The sequence below is a fragment of the Melospiza georgiana genome, chromosome 18 (genome assembly GCF_028018845.1).
Source record: "Melospiza georgiana isolate bMelGeo1 chromosome 18, bMelGeo1.pri, whole genome shotgun sequence".
Lineage (NCBI taxonomy): Eukaryota > Metazoa > Chordata > Aves > Passeriformes > Passerellidae > Melospiza > Melospiza georgiana.
Window position 1 is genome coordinate 11,624,362 of NC_080447.1, and position 20,135 is coordinate 11,644,496.

Sequence of the window (20,135 nt, forward strand, 5' to 3'; positions counted from 1 at the left end):
GAAATTAAATATCTTCCTTTTCTCCATAACCAAAACTACAGAGCCTGGGCTTCTGTTCTCCAAAGGAGGTGGGTTTTTTACCAGCACATCTCTCCTCAACAGCTGGAAAAGCCTTTCTGAGGCTGAAAGGCACAGTTTTCCTCCTGCAGACACCACGTGTGGAAGGAAGGATGGACACTGCAAAGAGCATTCCCTGATCCTTCACAAGCCCATTTAATGTGCTATCAGACAGAAAGGGATTTGGAATTTACCCCTATGGGTACTGCACCCATTTCTCATCAAGTCAGACTAACACCACCTGGAGTGGTTCATGTCTTCCTGAAAATCAGGTCCCTGTTAAGTGTCTCAAATTGGTTACAAAAAGGACTTCTGAACACTTAAATCCTTGTGTTTTGGGAAGGAAGGAGAAATGTCTCATTAGGTTTTCTGCCAGATTTAAGTTGCTGTGTGTAATTCAGCACCAAGGATATTATTTACATTGATTTACAAATGCTGCAGAAAAGTGAAGAAAAGGACATGCAGCATTTACTGTGCACAAAAGCACTGGATGAATTGCAATTTTTGCACTACCCCTTCTCATCCAAATACTTGCACAGGCAAACAGATTTCCTCTTTTCCAGGTTTGCTCTCTGCCACCTTCATTTCAGAACAGCAAAGGTCAATGCTTAACAGTAAGCAAAACTGTGATATTTTCAAAAACGTGCATTCAGAAATGTGCAGTTCTGAACTTACTGTCTTGGTTTTATTTGACAGCAGTTCATTGGCCACATCATTTCAGAACAAGTTTAAAGATGATTTCAGATTTAGGTTTCTACATTGTTTGTAGGATAAAGATTAAGACTGTAACAATTTAATGAAATTTCAACTTCTAGGGAATGCTCTTTGCAGCTGAGTAAAAAGAAGGCTTAAAAAATAAGAAAAACAAACAAACACACTACAAAAATAGCTATGAACCCAAAAGACAAAAACTCCCCTCCTCCAGAGTTTTAACTCCACTGAATGCATTCAGCTCCAGAGCTGGGCCATGGTTAGTGCTCATTTGTACACCCTGCATCTTCAGCAGACACAAGGAAACCCAAGCACACATTTTTCACTGAGGGATGTGAATTTCTGCACATAAATCATGTCCATGGACAGCTACTGCAGCCCATGAGCATCAATCTGCTCTGTGCCTCTACAGTGACCTGATCATGACACACACTCTCATTTTCTGAAGTCCTGCCCATAAGCTTGCATGATAAAAGATTGCATTTACACCCACTAACCCAAAGCTTAGTGCTCAGAGCACTGTCCTGGAAGATAAAGCCAGCTGTGAGTTCCAGCTCCAGTTTGCTGAGTCTCAGGCACAGAACAGCACTCAGGAGATAAGGCTGGGAAGGCCTCTCAGTTCTGGCTCTGTTGTAAATCAAAACACCAGGTGGTTGTGGAATAAAACCTCATATCAGTAATTTTTGTATTGTTTGAAAAGACTGTAAGAAGCAGAAAACCCCAACCAAACAAATAAACTCATTGCAGAATCTAATGAGTATTGTGATAAAAAAGGCCAGACTGCTTTGTTATATGGGGTAAAAATAAATAGCCACAAGGTATTGATATCATATCTGGTCCTTCTGTTGAAAAGCTTTCCTCAGTGCAACACCAAGATTCTTTTCTAAAGAGAAAATACACCCTGAACTACCTATCAGCACATCTAAATGGATTTTGATGCTCTTAAATGAGTGATCAATAACCACATACCTGCTACAGCCCTTCACTCCTGTTGTCACCAGCTGCAAGGGCTCTGATGAGCAGGAAGTTACACCCAGCAGACAGCAGCAGTTTAGCATTTTATAAAATTAAGAGATGTAAAAGACAACATTTCTGATTTCTAATCTACCTAGAGCCTGAACCAAGTGTTTTGGCAGACAATGCCAGAGATTCATGCTGGTCCAGAGCTGTCAAGTATTTGCAGTAAACCATGAACCACTCACTCACCCCAGCACCTGCTTCAGAACCATTTTCACTACAATCATTGCTCATGAAAAATTTCTCTTATTTTTCTGCTTTGACCAGTTGTTCAGCTTCTACATCACCTTCCCACTCCCTGGCATGCTACTGAGACATTTCTGATGAGGAACTCACTGGTGTCAGGAGCCAGAGCTCCTCAGTGACACTGGCAGTGCTCAAAGATCACCCCATCACTGAATGTCTGAACTAGAAGCCTTTTGCTATCAGTAAAGTGTTAAATAGAAGCAAAACTAATACTTAAATATCCATGAGAAAGCCTCAAATATTGTGGATAGAAGCCTTGTAACTAGATATAACTTGTAACTAGATACAATATTGTAAGTAGATATAATATTGTAACTAGATATAATATAACTTGTAACTAGATATAATATTGTAACTAGAAGCCTTTTGCTATCAGTCAAGTATTAAATAGAAGCAAAAATAAAATATCCATGAGAAAGCCTCAAATATTGTGGATATTTCAAATGGGAGATGATTATCACAGTCAATATTAGTTGTTACAGTGATCAAAGCACAAATTCCCCTCTGACTCCACAGCTAGGGCTGGGGTTTGTGTAAATTAACATACACACTGCCCTGGATTGAAAAGAGCATCCATCCTCAAGCAGAAATGACAACAGATGTGTTTGCCTGGGACTGCAGAATCTTTCTGGTCACTGTCAGTGCCTTTGCAAACTCCTGAGAGGAAATGAAGTGCTCTGACCTGGTGCATTTTCCAGCAGCAGCTGGATAGGAGCTGCCAGCCTGCCGGAAAACAACAGCTCAAATTCTTCTGGGTCCCTGATGCCATGCCAAAGCTGAGCCAGGTTTAATAACACAACAATCACCTGTACATGAACAAAGGCCAAGCAAGGTCCTGGGCACAACTCAGCCAGGGACACTGCAGTGCTGACCTGCAACACTCAGAGATGCACACTCGTGGAGTGTGGACCTGTAATTTGAGGCTTGAATCAATTCTGAACACAGCACATCTCAGGTTTCTGTGGTTGAGATGGCTCCTGAGGTGTTAGAAAGTTTCTTTTTCCCAGCCCCATGACCAAAGAAGTCGAGATTCCTTGGTTCTGCTTTTCAAGGCTGTTTATTTTCTCTTATCTTTACATTCCTTCTCTGACCCACTGAGATCTGTCCAGCAGGTCAGTTTGTGGCACAGTCCCTGCCCTTGGGGTGGTGTTGGCTTTTTATACTAAGAACTACCTGGACTTTATTTACCATGATTTTCCAATACCCATCACCTATGTCAGACAGTCTGTCTCTACTCTAAACCAATCCAGAACTGTCACCATGACAGCAGAAGATGGAGGACAAGAAGAAGGAGAAAAAAGACAGGACATGCCCATATTCCTTCAAATTGCCTCTAGAACCCCCATTCTGAATCCCCAAAATTCTACTTTTTCACCCTGTGACAAAAAAACTATCATTCTACTCAAACTCTTGTGGCTTGTAACTCTTCACACAAAGTTGGTAACTGTTTCCATGGGCTAAAATCAAAGGCTCAGGTGTTTGTGACTCCGTGCCAAGGTGTCTAAGCCCCTTGCCAGGGTATTGAGTCCTCCAGGGCAGCCAGAGGAATGTCCTGGGTCCCAACAGGCAAAGTTTTAAATGTTAAAATAAATATCTACCCCACTTAAAAAAAAAAAAAGCTTTATTTGCTATCCCAAGAAAACCTCGCACTTAAAATAAAAAAGTATCCACAAAAACCACACCAACACTCTGAGTAGAGCAGCAAGTTCACAGTTTGATGCACAAGTGCCCATTCCCTATGCAGGGCAGCTGTGCCCGAGGCTGTGACCCAGTAAATACCTGTGGCATCGGCTGTCCGCCCAAGGGCACGGAGCTTGGAGGTGGAGCCGGCACCGCGGGGGCAGGCGGGAACCGTGGTCGGATTTGCATCCCGCCTCGGGCCAGGGGTGCGGTGATCATCTTTGAGGACAGAGGGACAACAGACAAAAGTAATCGCAAAACAAGAAATGCAGTGCACCGGCAGGATGAGAAGCACATGCAGCCTGCGGGGACTGGGGAGGGGGAGCGTGGAGGGGAGGTTAGTGAGCTTTTCTCTAAAGGGTTAACCTGCCCTGCTGGCCTGGAAATGCAACTCCTTCTTACACTCCTCCTCTCCATCTTCAGAGAGCACCTCATGAACCCCTGGTACCCTGACAGAGCCCATGGACAGCCTGATTCATGGCTCAGGGGCTGACTATCCTGTCATTTCCATAAAGAGCCTTTCCTTAATTTTTCCTGACATCTTGAAGTCTTCCAATCTTTGGAAATAAGCTCTCCAATCTTTGGAAATACGTCCTCCAATCTTTGGAAATACATCCTCCAATCTTTGGAAATAAGTCCTCCAATCTTTGGAAATAAATCCTCCAATCTTTGGAAATACTTCCTCCAATCTTTGGAAATAAGTCCTCCAATCTTTGGAAGTAAGTCCTCCAATCTTTGGAAATACTTCCTCCAATCTTTGGAAATACTTCCTCCAATCTTTGGAAATACTTCCTCCAATCTTTGGAAATACTTCCTCCAATCTTTGGAAATACTTCCTCCAATCTTTGGAAATACTTCTTCCAATCTTTGGAAATAAATCCTCCAATCTTTGGAAATACTTCCTCCAATCTTTGGAAATAAGTCCTCCAATCTTTGGAAATACTTCCTCCAATCTTTGGAAATAAGCTCTCCAATCTTTGGAAATAAGCTCTCCAATCTTTGGAAATAAGTCCTCCAATCTTTGGAAATACTTCCTCCAATCTTTGGAAATAAGTCCTCCAATCTTTGGAAATACTTCCTCCAATCTTTGGAAATAAGCTCTCCAATCTTTGGAAATACGTCCTCCAATCTTTGGAAATACATCCTCCAATCTTTGGAAATACATCCTCCAATCTTTGGAAATACATCCTCCAATCTTTGGAAATACATCCTCCAATCTTTGGAAATAAGTCCTCCAATCTTTGGAAATACTTCCTCCAATCTTTGGAAATAAGCTCTCCAATCTTTGGAAATACTTCCTCCAATCTTTGGAAATAAGCTCTCCAATCTTTGGAAATACTTCCTCCAATCTTTGGAAATACTTCCTCCAATCTTTGGAAATACTTCCTCCAATCTTTGGAAATACGTTCTCCAATCCTTGGGAATAAGCTCTCTGCTGTCAGAAGCTCTCCATGTAAGAAGCTCTATAATGCCACAGGTTTCTGATGTGCTTTCCCCACTGTGGGCCCCAAGGGTTCAGCAGTGCTGGCCATGTCCCCTCTGTCACAGGACATTTTGTCACACAGCTCAGCAGCAGCTGGCAGTGCACTGCCCCACAGTGAGCAAATTTCACACCAGCCCAACCTGTGCCACTATAACAATGCCAAAGATGACAAAAAAGGACTTCTAGCTTTGAAAAATCTATTTCCTTCCTTTTATAACCCATACAATAAGTCAAGTATACTTTTTTAATTACCATAATTTTGACAAATGTGTATTTGCCAAATGCACACCTTCTGTATTTGTCAGAAGCACACCTTCTACTGCTAAGGTATGCTAAATTTCTCTGAGTCCATAATCTTCCTCAAGCTTTTTGATTCTCCAGCTGTATAGAGTGAGCACACCCTAAAGTACAATAATTTAGGGTAAATGATAAAGGTGAGCATTAGAATCAATTTTTATTTTAAAATAGTATTGGGACTGTGCTGCTCTGCAGTGTCTAAAAGTACCTTTCAGAACCATCAGCCTGCATGAGCCACAAAGATTTAATTTTTTATATCTATATAACCCTCTGCTAATTAAAATTTGATATTACCCCACATACTGAGAATTTACAGCAAATACAGCATATATTTGAGGTAGTATTCAGGTAGCTTTAGCAGATTCATTTATCAGTAAAAAAGCTTCTCTTTGGAGCTTCAAATATCTACAGAAAAGTTCTCTGAGCTACCTTTTTTCCCTACATAAAGGGAAAATCCTACACAATCCTAACTGACCTAATGTAGTCTCCTTTCCTGTAAAGGGTTTGGGGCACTCCTGCTGGGGGTTTATGTAAATGGACTGAAGCAGCCAGCAACACATCTCTAGAGTCAAAGAATGCATGTGCTTACAATTGTTAAAAATAAATAAAATTAAATACAACATAGCAAGACTGAAAAAAAGAAAGCAATAACTGATAAAGAAAACAGTGTCAAATTCAGCACAGCTGTTAGTTGACAACATCAGAGCAATGCAGTCCCTTTCCATCCAGCAAAGAGGGATGGTCAGAGACAGGATTTCAAAGGGGAACAGGGGGGTGCCTCAGACACACACACACATGCACACGTGCACACACAGCATGCAGCAGCTGCAGAGCAAACACAACAACCCAGCAGTGCCACGGAGCACAGGGATGCCAGGAGTGCAGTGAAGAGCTACAGTGTCAACATGAGAGCTGGTGAAGCAACATAACCCTAACAAAACCAAAAATAAAAGGGGGGATTGCTGGGGTGGGAGGGGAATATCCTTTCAGGCACAATCACCCCATCTCAGACCCTGGTGAATGCACACAGATCTCTGGAGCTGTGCAATCCCAGGCAGGTTGTGGTGACCCACATGTCCCATCTTGGGCAAGTTTCTGAAGCCACACCACCAAAAAGTGAAGATTTACATTACTTCCACTGAGGCAAAGGAAATTAGAAGAATATTCACAGGTTAAGCGTCTGGCAAACCACTGAACACCAGCATGACAAACTCCAATTCAAGGTTTTCAGCTGTTTATAGTATTGTGGTTGGTCAAATGAGTGCACATGCTTCCAATTTTGGGTTAGGATTTTTTGTATTTTTTTAAATGTGTGCTCTGGAAAGGAAATACATATATAAAATGACACCAATTCCACTCTCTTAACAAAAGCAAACTATTTTCCCCCACTCTCCAGCTCATTTATATTTACAAAACCCATGACCCCTTGATAAAGGAGTCAGGAAATGGGATTCCAAAGCAATATGTCCATAAAGGAGTTACTCTTCTTGTAAAATAAGAACACAAGCAGAAATGTTTAAGTACTTTTAAGATTTTAACTGAACACATATCTTCCTCCACAAGTGAAATTGATTGTTATGAGGTAAAATTCCAGACCCTGTAAGTTGAGATAAATCAGAGAGCAAGAAGAGGATCTCCCTCCAAAGTAAGCTACAAACCTCATTATTTGATAAAAATGAATTGGAATAGAACAAATAGAATCCAGAACCTGCAACTTTCTTTTATTTAACATCCAAACATTCAGCAGCCCATAAATACACAGCTTCTGGTGAGTACATGTGTTACAGTGCCAAAGGCAGCTCAGATTTTCAGTCAGCATCAGCCACTCTGCATCCTGAGCACCTGAGGGAATTGCAGTGACTTCACTTTACTCATACTTTACTTGAACTTTACTCACACTTAACTGCAGTTGATTACAGATCTTTTTCCTTGGTGCTGCATCTATTTTGTGTAGGTCTCTTAGATGCTCACAAGGACTGGAGCAGGGTAACACTGACCTCTGTGGGGTCTTTATAACTTCAGAGAATTTCTCACATGAATCCATGTTTAAACCTGGCACTGCTTTTGCTTTTATGTAAAAAGGATTTACAGAAACTTTATGGAAAAGGAAAAATGCAGCCACAACAAGCAAAATTCCCAGGCTGAAAGCCCTTAAAGACTAAGTTTAAATGTAACAAGGAAAGATTAAGATAGGGTTTGTTTCTAAAAAAAACTTCCCTGAACCAAATAAAGAAATCAAGGCAGATTTATTAAAAATGCTGATGCTACTGAAAAATGTACTAAATAGAAAGCAAAAATCTAGCCTTAAAAGAGTCTTCTTATAAAGGAAATCCTTACTCTCAACACTGAAGCTGCATTGTAATATTATATACAGCCACAATCTTAAACCTATTATATACAGAAAATATTTAGACAAGTACAAGAAACCCATTTAGTTATTGGACTTCATAGTGGTAGGTGAATTTTAGCAGACTCATCTTGCACTGGCATGAACATCAGTGGAGTAAAACCTGTGTGTGGAATATCCCAAACTCCACGTGTGGCAGATAAAGAGCAATCCCCACACAGGACTGGATAAAGCTGCAATACAAAACTGGCTGTCAACCATGTCATCATCACCCAAAGCTTTCCAAATGCACTGTGCTGTTAAGCCACTGGCACATGAAGCCACTAGAGGGGCAGGAATTCAGCTGACTCTACATAAACACAATCCATCTGTTCAGAGTTGAAAAGAGCACCACTGAAGTTAGGAACAAGAAAATAAAGTCAGTGTCTCCTTCCAGTCAGCCTAAGTCCCTGCAGCTCCCACCTGGAAATTATTTAAGAAACAAACAAGTTTTAATTCACATTTCAGCTGTAGGAAGAGAATTCTGCATTGCTGCCAGCACTGTCCCAGCTGTACTTACCACTGCCCAGCTTTACATCCTGTGTTACACTGACACAAGCCAAAGGAGAAACTCAGAAACAGAAAGTGGTCACACCAGCAAGGATGTGGCCAGCTGAGAGGTACCATGGTGCAAGACACTGTCCCTGGTACAAGCCTGGGAGGTGTTCACTGGAGAATCACAGCCCACATAAAAAGCTTCTTCCTGAATCTATAAAATGACTTGTGCCCTGAATGGAAATGGTGCTTGAAAACCATGGAATGGCTGGGAATGCATAAAGAATTCTGCCATTAGTCCCAGTCAGCCTCATTTCATCTGTCTGCCTTTCTCTTCATCTACAGAGGGCTGATATTTGTACTTACCCTTGTCTGTAAAATGCCTCAACATGAAACACTACACAGGTAAGCCACACAAGACTTCCATATTCTTGTGGAAAATGGGATAAGAGGTTCAGCTCAAGCCATTCCCCATTTTTTCCCCATGTCTCCTTCACACCAGACACACATCAAGAAACAACCACTGGGGCTGCGGGTGTATTGCAGGATAGAAAACCATGTTAGACAACAAGCTTTCACCCAGCACTTTTCTTTTTTCCATGTAACTCTGCACTTGTGACACACACCATTTGTTCTTCACAATTCACACCCAGAACAAGAGCATCTAGATCTACTGCCCATCTCACTCAGAAGAAAATGAAAGATGAAAGGACTGAAAGGGGAGTGCAGAGAGATTTCATCATCTATACTATTTTTTTCTAGTCAATACATGAAGATGGAAGGTAAATCACATGTGATTAAAGAGAGCAGGCAAAGATTCACAGTACAGAAATCAGTTTACACAACACAGCAGTCACCTAGGAGAGTCTAATGAAAGAAGAGGTGATACACTCCAGGTACCAACAGTCAGACTTGTAGTGTGCCCACAGGAGACCATCTGTGCATTCCTGTGTCAGTACAGGCAACACTGGAACCTACTGGGGACAGAGAGCATGCACAGAGAGGTTGGCAATGAAATCCTGCCTCTGACTCCAGGCAAAGGAGAAACAGCAGAGAAATCCACACCCCCTTCATGGAGGGGATGAGCAGTGTCAGACCCCTCACCAGGAACCACCAGAACCCCACTCCATGCTCATCTCCAGCATGCACCTGGCACAGGCTGGGAGCTGTGACACTGGGCCCTTACCTGCCCTGAGGCTCCCATCTGAGCAGCCTGGGCCTGAGCTGCCTGCACTGCTGCTGCTGCTGCCTGCTGCTGCTGCTGCTGCACCAGCTGGGCTCTGACCTGGGGGATGACAACAGAACCCAAAGTAAAAATGCATACCTGAGCAGGGGAGGACACTCCTGTTTCAACTGCATTGACTATGCCCATTAAAAGGGGTATGGAGACAAGACCAGCCTCACCAACTGAAGTTTTTAATTTTTTTTTGTGAAAACAAGTTCCCATGTTTAAAACATTTAGAATAGTTTTCCCACAGACTGCACAACCAGTTCAACAACTTCTTGCACATCTTACCTCTACTATTAGGTCTTATGAATAAAAATCATAGGCACTTAAATTTTTAGCAAGCCTACCAATGACCAGCATTGCAAATGTTTATAAATTCATTACATCTGTCACTGTGACAATCATGACATTTAGCTACTTCTAGCTCAGCTGGGAGTAGTTAAATGTCACTTCACAAAGTGGAGAGATCAACTCATCCATTTCTGAAGTGTGGCTGACACTCCATTCCTCCCCAGTAAGGCCCAAAAAAAACAGGTCTGAGCTTTGGTTCAATAGCAACCTATGCAGCCCAGATAAAAATGACTCTAACACTTCAAAAAGCTGCACCATTGCAGCTTTGACCCAGCAAGAGATTCAACAGAACAGAACTACTGTCCTGCCCACCTTCTCTTCAAGGCAGGAACAACAGCACATCAAACTGTGACCAAATCTCCCAACATGGCAGAGAGCAAACACTGGCTGCAGTCTAGAACACTCCCCAGTACCTGCTCATGTTCTAGAAAAGCAAACTGCATGGAGGTCATTTTTCTTTAACCAGAGTATTTTTCTTTTCCTTTTTTTCACTTGTCCATTCAAGAGCAAGACAAGAGATTATTTTTTAAATATTAGCTGCAGTTTTCACAGATTTTCAGAACTCTTAGGTACAAAACTGTTCTCTATTGGCAGGCCCAGATATAAACCTTTAAACACCCTGTATCATAACAAACTATGCTTTTCCTACTTATTTATCAGCAAGAGTCAGATATATGTTTTATTTCTCTAGATGGGCATAACAAAACAACATCAGCTAGTCTCTAGCCCTTACCTGCATAGCTTTTAACTGCTGTGGTGTGAGAGTGACAGGCATAACCTGGCTGGGGATTTGTCCTGAGATTGCCTGAGGCTGAGACACCATGGGCTGGGGCTGAGGCTGGGACTGTGGTGGGAGCTGAGACTGCTGTGCCTGAGCAACCTGTTGTTGTTGCTGCTGCTGCTGCTGTTGTTGCTGCTGCATCTGTTGCATCTGCTGTTGCATGACTTGCTGAGGTGCCTGCTGCTGTATCTGTTGCTGCGGTATCTGCTGCTGCTGTTGCTGCTGCTGCTGTGCCTGCATGACCTGTGCTGCCTGCAGCTGCTGCATTTGAGCAATCCGCTGCAGCTGCTGCTGCTGCTGTTGCTGCTGCATCTGAAAAGCAGGAAAAGACAGCACGTTAAAGCTTCCAGCAATGCAACAGGAGAGTTATTTTATAGTATAAACCAAAAATAAACAGAATCCTAATACATCAGATTGATGTTTTAAGCCCAAAGGAAAGCCTAACCTTTTTATCCACTCATCCCTCACGCATCTCAACCCTCAAAGGTTAAATACACTGTATTTCAACATGACAGGCTTTGCTGTAACTTTAAAAAGCAAAGGTGAAGTCCATCAGCTTCTCTTGTACAAATGGCCTCAGATACAGTTTTCCAAATGTGATCACCCCCTAACAAAAGTGGCAACACATTAGTCACACAATGACAAAACAGCCATTATTGCTACAGTAATTCAAAGGCTATTCTTTCCCAGTTTCTGTCAGAATGAAAGACTAGCCTGATATTTATAAAAAGAAAGAGACAAAGATTTTAATTCCCTTTGCTATGACAAAAGAAAGCAACAAAACATCTTTAAAGCTTTTCCTCCAGTATGTAACATACTGCTGTCAGTTAAACTGCCAATCTAAGCTGAAGCCCTACCCTGAAGTGGAAATGTGTCAGTAACAGGCAGAGCTGATACTTCCACACAAGCCAAGCCTCACCTGACAAGAAACTGATTGTCTTAGGTTACAATGCAAGATGTAACCAAATGTTTGTATTCTATCACCATCTGTTAAAACCAGGTGAGGCAGTGCTCTTTCTCTCTCACACAGCCAACCCTCCCTGCAGCAGATCTCTGCTGTCCATGGCCACTGAGTGTCCCTGCAGGGCTGATCCAACCCCAGCATCCCATGGGGAGATGCTCCGCCCAGGGGAGGAGCCAAACATTCCTACCTGGATCCAATCTGAGCCTGGCACAGCACAGCAGCCTTTGCCCCCTGCACTGCCAGAGGAGCAGCTTTCTGCTGCCCTGCATGGCCAGAGGGAGCCCAGGCCCATCTGCAGCAGCCCTGGAGCTGCAGAGGAAAACTCCCCCCTTGTGCAGGATCCCTGCTGCAGCAGAGCCACAGCTGGCACTGCAGGAGGGCTGAGCCCCCATGGCATGGGGCTGGGACACCACCCTGACACACAGGGGGCAGGGCATGGTCTGACTCTGTCAATGGTTTTGTACTACTGCATTTAATTTTAATTTCCCCATTAAATCACAGTTCTGACTTGGGATCTCCTATTGGCTCCCTCTCAAACCAGCACACCCATCACCACATTTGCCACGGGAGCTGTTTGCCATCACCTGCTGTTGGTTTTGCTGCTGCTGCATCTGCAGTTTCAGCATGTGCTGCTGCTGCTGCTGCACAGCCTGCAACTGCTGCTGCTGCTGCTGCTGCGCCACGGCCGCGGCCGCCGCCTGCTGCTGCTGCACCTGGAACTGCTGCTGCATGGCTGACTGCTGGGCCTGGAACTGCTGCTGCTGCTGCAGGGCCACCTGCTGCTGCTGGAACTGCTGCTGCTGCTGCTGCTGCTGCTGGGCTATCTGCTGCAGCTGAAGCTGGGCTGAAGAGAAGATAGACGGGACTTAAAATATGATACCCAAATAATGCAAGATTTATTAATGTCCTTCCTTAGCAGTATACACTTCTGCTTCCTCAAATGGATTAACAGCAGAATTAATTACACTTTGTACTACCAACTTGTAATTCACTCTCCCTTCATTGAGAGTAAGTAGAGAGTAAAAATGTGCAGGAAGAAATGTGCACTGAGGTCAGCAGCAGGAAGCATCTTACCATGGAAAACATGGGAACATGTTTGCACAGGCAAAAACAATGTTCTCAAAAAAACATTGCTCTGAAGCTGGCACAATGAAAGAACTTTCTCATACAACAGCTACACTGTGCTGGCTATACTAAGGAAGACATTTATCCAATTAGGTAGCAGTACTTGAAATCGATTATTTCTGAGTTCACTTGGCTGATTTAGCCAGAAGGATGATATCTAGTATGACATTTAGTGTGACATCTCTTCAGCACCCTTTCCCTGGGGAAAGGCCTTATTATGCAAAGCTGATCCAACAACCTCAGTGGCTGAAGCAAAGTGAACACTTACTCTGCTGAGTAGCTGTGGAGACACCAGGCATGCCATGAGGGGCCATGGCTGAGGTGCCAGGAGGCTGCTGCTGCCCTGGGAGGCTCATCTGCTGTGCCATGGGACCAAGGCCTGTCATGCCACTCATTGGTGCCCCCTGAGCTCGGGAGGCCATGCCCATGCCAGGTGCCCCTGCTGCAGGACCCCCAGTTAGATTCTGCAGGGCATTCATTGGATCTGCAAAGGAAACAGACGCTGAAATGCAGCCAGCCATGCCATTCTCCACAATCCCCTGCTCTCTATCATCCACTCTCTGCTCTGGCAACTTCAGACCATGACTAGACCCAATATCCTGACAAAATCAGATTCCCTGCCCTGCCTGTGAGGCTTCTGGCACATCTCTGCCTCTCTGTAAAGAGTGAGGATGATTTAAAGTGCTCCCGTGTTGTGAAGTTCCACACAGATTTTAAATACTTATCAGCCATCTCCAACTTGATACACAAGTCAAGACAAACTGCCAACAAAACTCCATGAGGATATAAAGCTTTTAACCTCAAAAACCAAGAGAGTCCCACTGTGGATCTTCCTCCTCAAGTCACAGAAGCAATGCTCAGAGCAGAGGATGGACTTTGCTATACATTTCCCCCTCTAATATCACTGTTATTATGCATTGGATAAATTCAGTGCCTTTCACGACAGTTTTCATCATTTGAATGCTGGGCACACAGAAAAGTGAAATTAGAGAGAGAAAGGCAATTCAAGAGGCCAAAACACAACACAGGGTGCAGAAGCAATACAAACCAGGTACAGAACACACACCACCTCCTTCTCAAGAATACTTATAAAATAATTCCCAGCAGGCCAGAGTGCATGTTCATGAACCCCAGACTGCACATTTGCCCTGCAGAGGGATAAGAGCACAGCACCACACTATGTCCCTAACACCCACTGCAGTGAGAGTGAGCGCAGGGGCAGAAGCCAGGATCAGATCTAAGCTCAGCAAATGGCACCACAAATATTTCTGCCTCAGGTGCAACACCTGGGGAGCCACAGCAGCCAACAGGCAGGAACCTGGGCAGCTCAGCAGGAGATTATTTATCACTCTGGTACTTTCAGAACCTGATTGCTGTGAGCTAACAGAAGTACAAACAGGGGCACAAAGAAGCCTGCAGTGTTACACCCAAAGCACTGGCCAAGCCTGTCACCCTCAGCACTGAACAACCCCAACCCTGTCCTGCTCCCCTTCCTTTACTCCAGCAGCATTTAATACATTTAATATCCCAGCTAGGCAATACACAGATGCTTTATTCTTAGTAACCACAGCCCTGATGTCTAAGCTGCTCTATTTAGAAATGGAGAGTATGGCAAGGAAGAAAACAACAACAAAAAAGGAACTCTTACCACTGACTGAGGCTTGAGATTTCTTATTGTCTGCAAAGAAAAAATGATGAATCATCTTTGTTAATAGTGTCACATTGACCTTCTGGATATACTCTCTACAAGAAATATATTCACATTGTAATTTTAAAACCCCACTATCTACTGTAGCTCTAATAAAATACATTAACCTAAGCCAATTTGGTAATCAGAATGCTATTTAAAAATATGAAAGAAGCAAAGATACAGAAAAAAATTAGGAAGGAGGAAAAGCAGCAAGTTTAAATAATTTCTCAAATACTTTTCAATTATAGATGTTGTATAAAAGAAATAGGATTTATAAATTAGGCATGCATACTACAGGAAGATTTTTAAAGCAACTTTTTAAGAATCAGCCCTAAAATTTACTTTTCTTTTATGATGATTCAATGAGAAACCACAATTGAGAAGAAAATAAAACCAAAAGTAAAAAATTACTTACGAATGTCTCGGAAATGGATAATGAGCCTGGCCACAAGAGAAAGATATTCCTCCTAGAGGTGAAAAATGAGTATTTTAGCATAAGAAATGAAAACAGAATAACCATTACATTTTGGTTCTTCAGGATTCTTCCTCAACACACTGGATTTTACTCCACAATGTGTGTGGGCTTTTCAGAGCAGTTCAATACCAAGAACTGTCTGTTTACAAACCAGGAATATTTTCACTAACACGTCATTGTGGTTGATGGTAAAAGAACACCAAGAAACCACAAAATTCCCAGGAAAGAACCTCCCTGACAGCCACACTAACAGCACCACAATATGCAAATATTACAAACCAACATACATTCTCCACTTCTTATCCACTATAATTCCTTTTTTGTAAGGACAGAACCTGCTTATTTGCATACTGAATTATTTAAGCCCTTGAATTATGTCACATTTGTACTGCACTAACTCTTTTTAAAGCTGAATTCCTATTACAAATACAAGTAAATTAATAACTTGGAAAACTAACATGACAGAAGAGTCAGAATTGAAAAGACAAATATTCTTTGAAATATTTTCTTAGTGTGCTTCATAATTTGTAGGAAGTTGCAGAGGCTGAGACAAACCCATGAAATAACTCATCAGGAGGATGCCAGCAGTGGGTGCAGATTTGTGGCATCAGCATTGTAACATTTTCACCAAGAAAAGTTCTATTTCAAACATAGAACTTGTTTGGAGACAGCAACACTTTCCAATTTCTCATAAAAGCTCCAGGGAAGAAGTTTATGATTTGGTAAGAGTGTAGAACTGTAATTACAGCCAGACTTTCACAGAGACCACTCCTCACTTCCCCTCAAGGTAAAAGAAGCAGCACATAAAAATCAAAATTTCACATAAATCTGTATTCTTAAGTGCACTGGCTTTGCTATTTCTGCAATTCATTACAAACTTCTGACACCAAATAACTTCTGAAAGCAAACAGAGCCTTACCCTTGTTTTGGCCTTCATAAACACATGGCTCTCCATATCTTTGCTAGATTTGTTATGGGCAACACCAGCTTTCCTCATGGCTTCATCACTGAAAAATAGAAGAGGAAAAAAAACAAGGCTGGATTTTAATTGAGGCTATTACAAATATTTCCTGTAGTTAGAAAGGTCTGTGAAACAGCTTTTTACCCCCTTCTCATTTATAGATTAAAAACAAACAAAAAACTCGAATATCCACCACCTATTACTTAAAACTGCCACTTTTATAAAGTTTTTTCAAATAAATAATGGAGAAAAAAGCCAACTAATTCCTAAAAGGCAACACAAATATTCTTTGCAGAAATTCAAGGCCAACTGCTAAACAAGTCATTATTTTACTGCCTGATGCATTATTTTGAAAAAATACCAGCACTTGTTTATTTGAGAAAAACTAAATGACAGGATTAACGTAATCCATGTTTGGCAAACAATGAGATTGAGCTTCCTAGCATCAGGGTTTTCCAAAAGAGTTCTCTAAACATAAGGTGGAGGAATAAAACAAAAAATGTTGTTTAAAGGCACAGAGGCTTTACCAGTGAGTGAGGACAACGAGGGGGAGCATGGGCTGGGGACAGAGGAGCTGCAGCATGGGCAGGGTGGCAGGGGACATGAAAAGAAAGGACATTTGCAGCACATCAAAGAGCAGCAACTAATTCACTATGGAACATGCAAAGAAAGACATCCCAAAACAAGGAGTTCAGCCAGGTGAAGCCCTGTTCCAATCCTCTGAAATTCTGAGAATTTCATTCTCAGAAACCTCCCTGCAAAACCCGTTCTTTTCTAAAGCAGCCTGGCAGTTACAGTCTCAATTCCACAAACCAGTGATCAGGAAATACTTTCACTTCATAATTAACATATCAGAAAGTTATTTCTTGGTGACTGCCTTGCATGAGCAGCTACCCAGCATTAAATGCAGGTCAGGGCAGCGAGCCCTGGAAGTTTCAGCCACTCTGAAGAGACACTACTGCTTTATTTCCCCTGAATTTCTGTGACCTCCCATGCAGCAGGAATGGGTAAATGGGTTCAGCTTTCTGAATCAACTCAATGACTGCTGGAATGTTGGGGAACACCAGACAAAGATGGACTTTGGACCTGGTTAACAGCAGAGATTTGCTAACAGGATGCCTTGGCAAAAGCAAACTTTGAAAATTAGACTTAGATTGCAAGAAGATTAAATCAAAAGGAAATCTTATTAAACTTTGGACAGTCTCAGCAGAGAAGAGCAGATGTTTAAAATGCAGAGCTTAGGCTGTCACAGCTCACACCCAACACTGCACCTGCTGCAAGGCTCCCATGGGAACCTTTGTGGGGTCTGGCAGCCACCAAAACAATGCTGTTTGTGTATGAAGCTTTCCTAAACTGCAGCAGCATCTGAACACAGTGCAGAGCAACTATTCCTCCATCAAACAAGCCCTGAAGTGAACTGCTGATAAAGGAGCTCTGCTGTGGAGGAAGAAACTACACCCAATTCTCTATTAACAAGTCCTTTTTTTCACTTTCCTTTTTGGAAAGGCTGTCTCTAAATCCACACTACCCTGAATCCTCCTGAACTTTCCAGTCCCAGTACTATGAGAATGCCTTTCATGTTGAGAGCACTGAAAACTGAGCAGACAAAAAGAGAAGACAAAGATTGCACAGAGAGAAGCAAAGAAAGTAACAGGTAAGGTAGCACTTAGGGGATGTGATAGAGACAGTGATCAATACGGTATCAGGAACCTGAAAAAAATCCACAAAGCAAAGAAAAAAAAAGTCCAAAAAGCAAATAAATTATCTGCTTTTATATGAATCATCTCCTCTTGACATTACAGAACAGGGAAGATGTATTATTGTGGCTACATCTGCATTACTGAAAATGTCCTGTCTGTTAGAGTTCCAATAAAGGTTTAGACTGGGAAACAAAACCACACAACTTGTTCCTTGTTCACATATTGAACTGCAATCAACATAAAAACAGTTACATTAAAACACTAAGGAAGTCAGCTAAAACAGAGTCATAGCTTTAGCACAGAGCACATTCCTTGCAGAAATCCCAGCTCTACAAAACTTTGGGAATGAGAAGGTACCAACCAATTCAGCCTCCATCTGCTTGGTAAGCACTTAGGAAATGTGCAGATGTGCACTAAAAATCTGATTTCATGCAGAACATCCAGAGCTGTGTACATGTAGACTAATGTAGATGTGTAGATGTAGACTAAATGTGTAGATGTGCACTAAAAACCTGATTTCATGCAGAACACTCAGAGCTGTGGTTTCACAGGATGCAGCACTCAGCACCAACAGCAGCTTCAGGAATTCCCCCTCCACTCTCACAAAGCTTCTTTCCAGCCCAAATATGTGCAAGCTCTCACTCAGGCCAGCTGGTCTAACAAAAATCTTGCAGAACATGTTCTCCTTCCCAAGGGCCCCAGCTCCCTCCCTGGGCAGAGCACAGCAGGGCTGTGTGAATCACAGCAGGACAGGGAGATGCAGGGCCAGCACCTCCCAAGGCATCCCAGGGAGCATCAGAGCACAATTCCCTGCTCACACAGCCTCAGAGTGAGTTTACAGCTCAGATCAGACCTGTCCTTCAGGCAATACCAACATCCAAAGGCATTTGAATGAAAGGCCTTTAGGAGGGAGAATGTACTGGAGCTATGTAAGGCCAGGATAAAGTGGTGCCCTGCAAGCAGAAGTGTTTCTCCACACTCCCACAGCTCTGCTGGCCCCTGGAACACCCTGGGAGAAGGCAGAGGTGCCCCTCAGCCACGGGAGCTCAGGATTTCCCAGCCCTGCTCCAGGATGGAAGTTCTGCTCAGCCCTGCAGCCCCACAGCAGCCACTGCTGGACTCAGGACATGAAAAGCACAATTCTCAAATGTCCACGAGCAAACCAAGCACCTGGAGCACTGAGAGATTCCTCAGATTCCCACTGCCCACACGGAAAGGGTCACTCACAGCATCACTCCTGACAGACAAAGCCAAAGCCCAGAAACCTTCGGGGCTGTCATGAAAACCCAAGTGTGGAATTGCAACAAATGGAGACACCCAGAGCCAGCAGCTCTACAGAGGCTGCCTCAAAACTCAGAAACTACTCAGATAATCACATAACTCATTTTGTATTGTTTCATGCTTTCAACGTTCAAGAGTTAACATTTATCCTGACAAGTGTCACCTCTTGCTTGCAGGATGAGCTGGAAGATGTGCACACATGCAAGACTTTATTTCCCAAACTGCTCAGAACAACCTTCCCACAGATTATAAAAACCTTCAGGTGATTCACCAGATGTTTAATTACATCCCTCTTCCACCTACTACATCAGCCTCTAATGACAAAGCTGGGAAAGAAACAGGAACTTGCTGCATGGAGAGCTCCAGGTTTTAGCAAGTGCATTGATTTTATTTCTCATTCCTCTTATCCCAAGAGCCCCATGGAGCCGGGCCAGGCTGTTTTGGATACCTAACTCACAATAATTTCTTTTAAAGTCTGCTGCAGTCACTGTAACAACTCATCCCAGCCATCCCAGTAACAGTTTTGCTTGCTTTTTAAACAAGGCCATGAATGCAAATATCTGATCCATCCTGTAAAACTGGAAGTGACAAAAAAAAGCTGTCACAACATCTAATAAAAGGTACACGAATCATACAGAGACATTTGTGCACTTGTGTAAAAGAAAACAAATAGAGGGCATGTATTAAAAGTTTAGGATTACTGCCATCTCTTCATTTGGCATTAAAGATTTTTTGGTCAGTAGCAGTAATTTTTTAATCCCTTGTTGTGCACTTCCACTGAAACATTTTTGAGCATTGTTTGCTGCTTAGAGAAACCACACTGCAGTTTGCAGGGCAAATACAAATCCAGGTTTGGTTGTGTTGGGTTTGCAAGTGCTTACTCACGTTTATTCCTCAAATCACAGCACTCAGGGCACTCCTGTTTGCTTGTTTTGACAAAGCAGCAGAACAGAGAGGAAGGAAGGGATTAATCTAACAAGATTAATGACTTTACAGAAAGTTAGAGAGTGAAACATCCCTCGTGAGCACCAAGGAAGTCTGGCTGGCTCTGACACACAAACATCATCCTACTCCTTCAACACTGTAACAGTTTAATTTTGGAACAGCACCCTAACTGTAGAAAACCCACAAACACTCACACTACTCATCTGTCATAGAAAACCAGCCCAGTTTTAGATATTGAAAGGAATATCAAGCTTTCCAAAAT

At 42.8% G+C, this 20,135-nt stretch overlaps 1 protein-coding gene across 3 annotated transcripts in view; it reads right to left on the bottom strand.

The window, feature by feature from the left end:
• MED15 (mediator complex subunit 15) overlaps positions 1-20,135 on the bottom strand; it is a 28,016-nt gene that overhangs the window by 7,132 nt on the left and 749 nt on the right. For 2 of the 3 annotated variants that reach the window (XM_058037299.1, XM_058037298.1), the window contains exons 2-8: positions 15,906-15,993; positions 14,927-14,978; positions 14,470-14,499; positions 13,090-13,305; positions 12,281-12,540; positions 10,685-11,044; positions 9,559-9,657 (exon numbers count right to left, since the gene is read on the bottom strand). In XM_058037299.1, the coding sequence (XP_057893282.1) occupies positions 9,559-9,657; positions 10,685-11,044; positions 12,281-12,540; positions 13,090-13,305; positions 14,470-14,499; positions 14,927-14,978; positions 15,906-15,993 (1,105 nt within the window). Of the gene's footprint in view, positions 1-3,810; positions 3,931-9,558; positions 9,658-10,684; positions 11,045-12,280; positions 12,541-13,089; positions 13,306-14,469; positions 14,500-14,926; positions 14,979-15,905; positions 15,994-20,135 lie in introns of all 3 variants that reach the window. The other variant, XM_058037301.1, reaches the window with a different exon arrangement.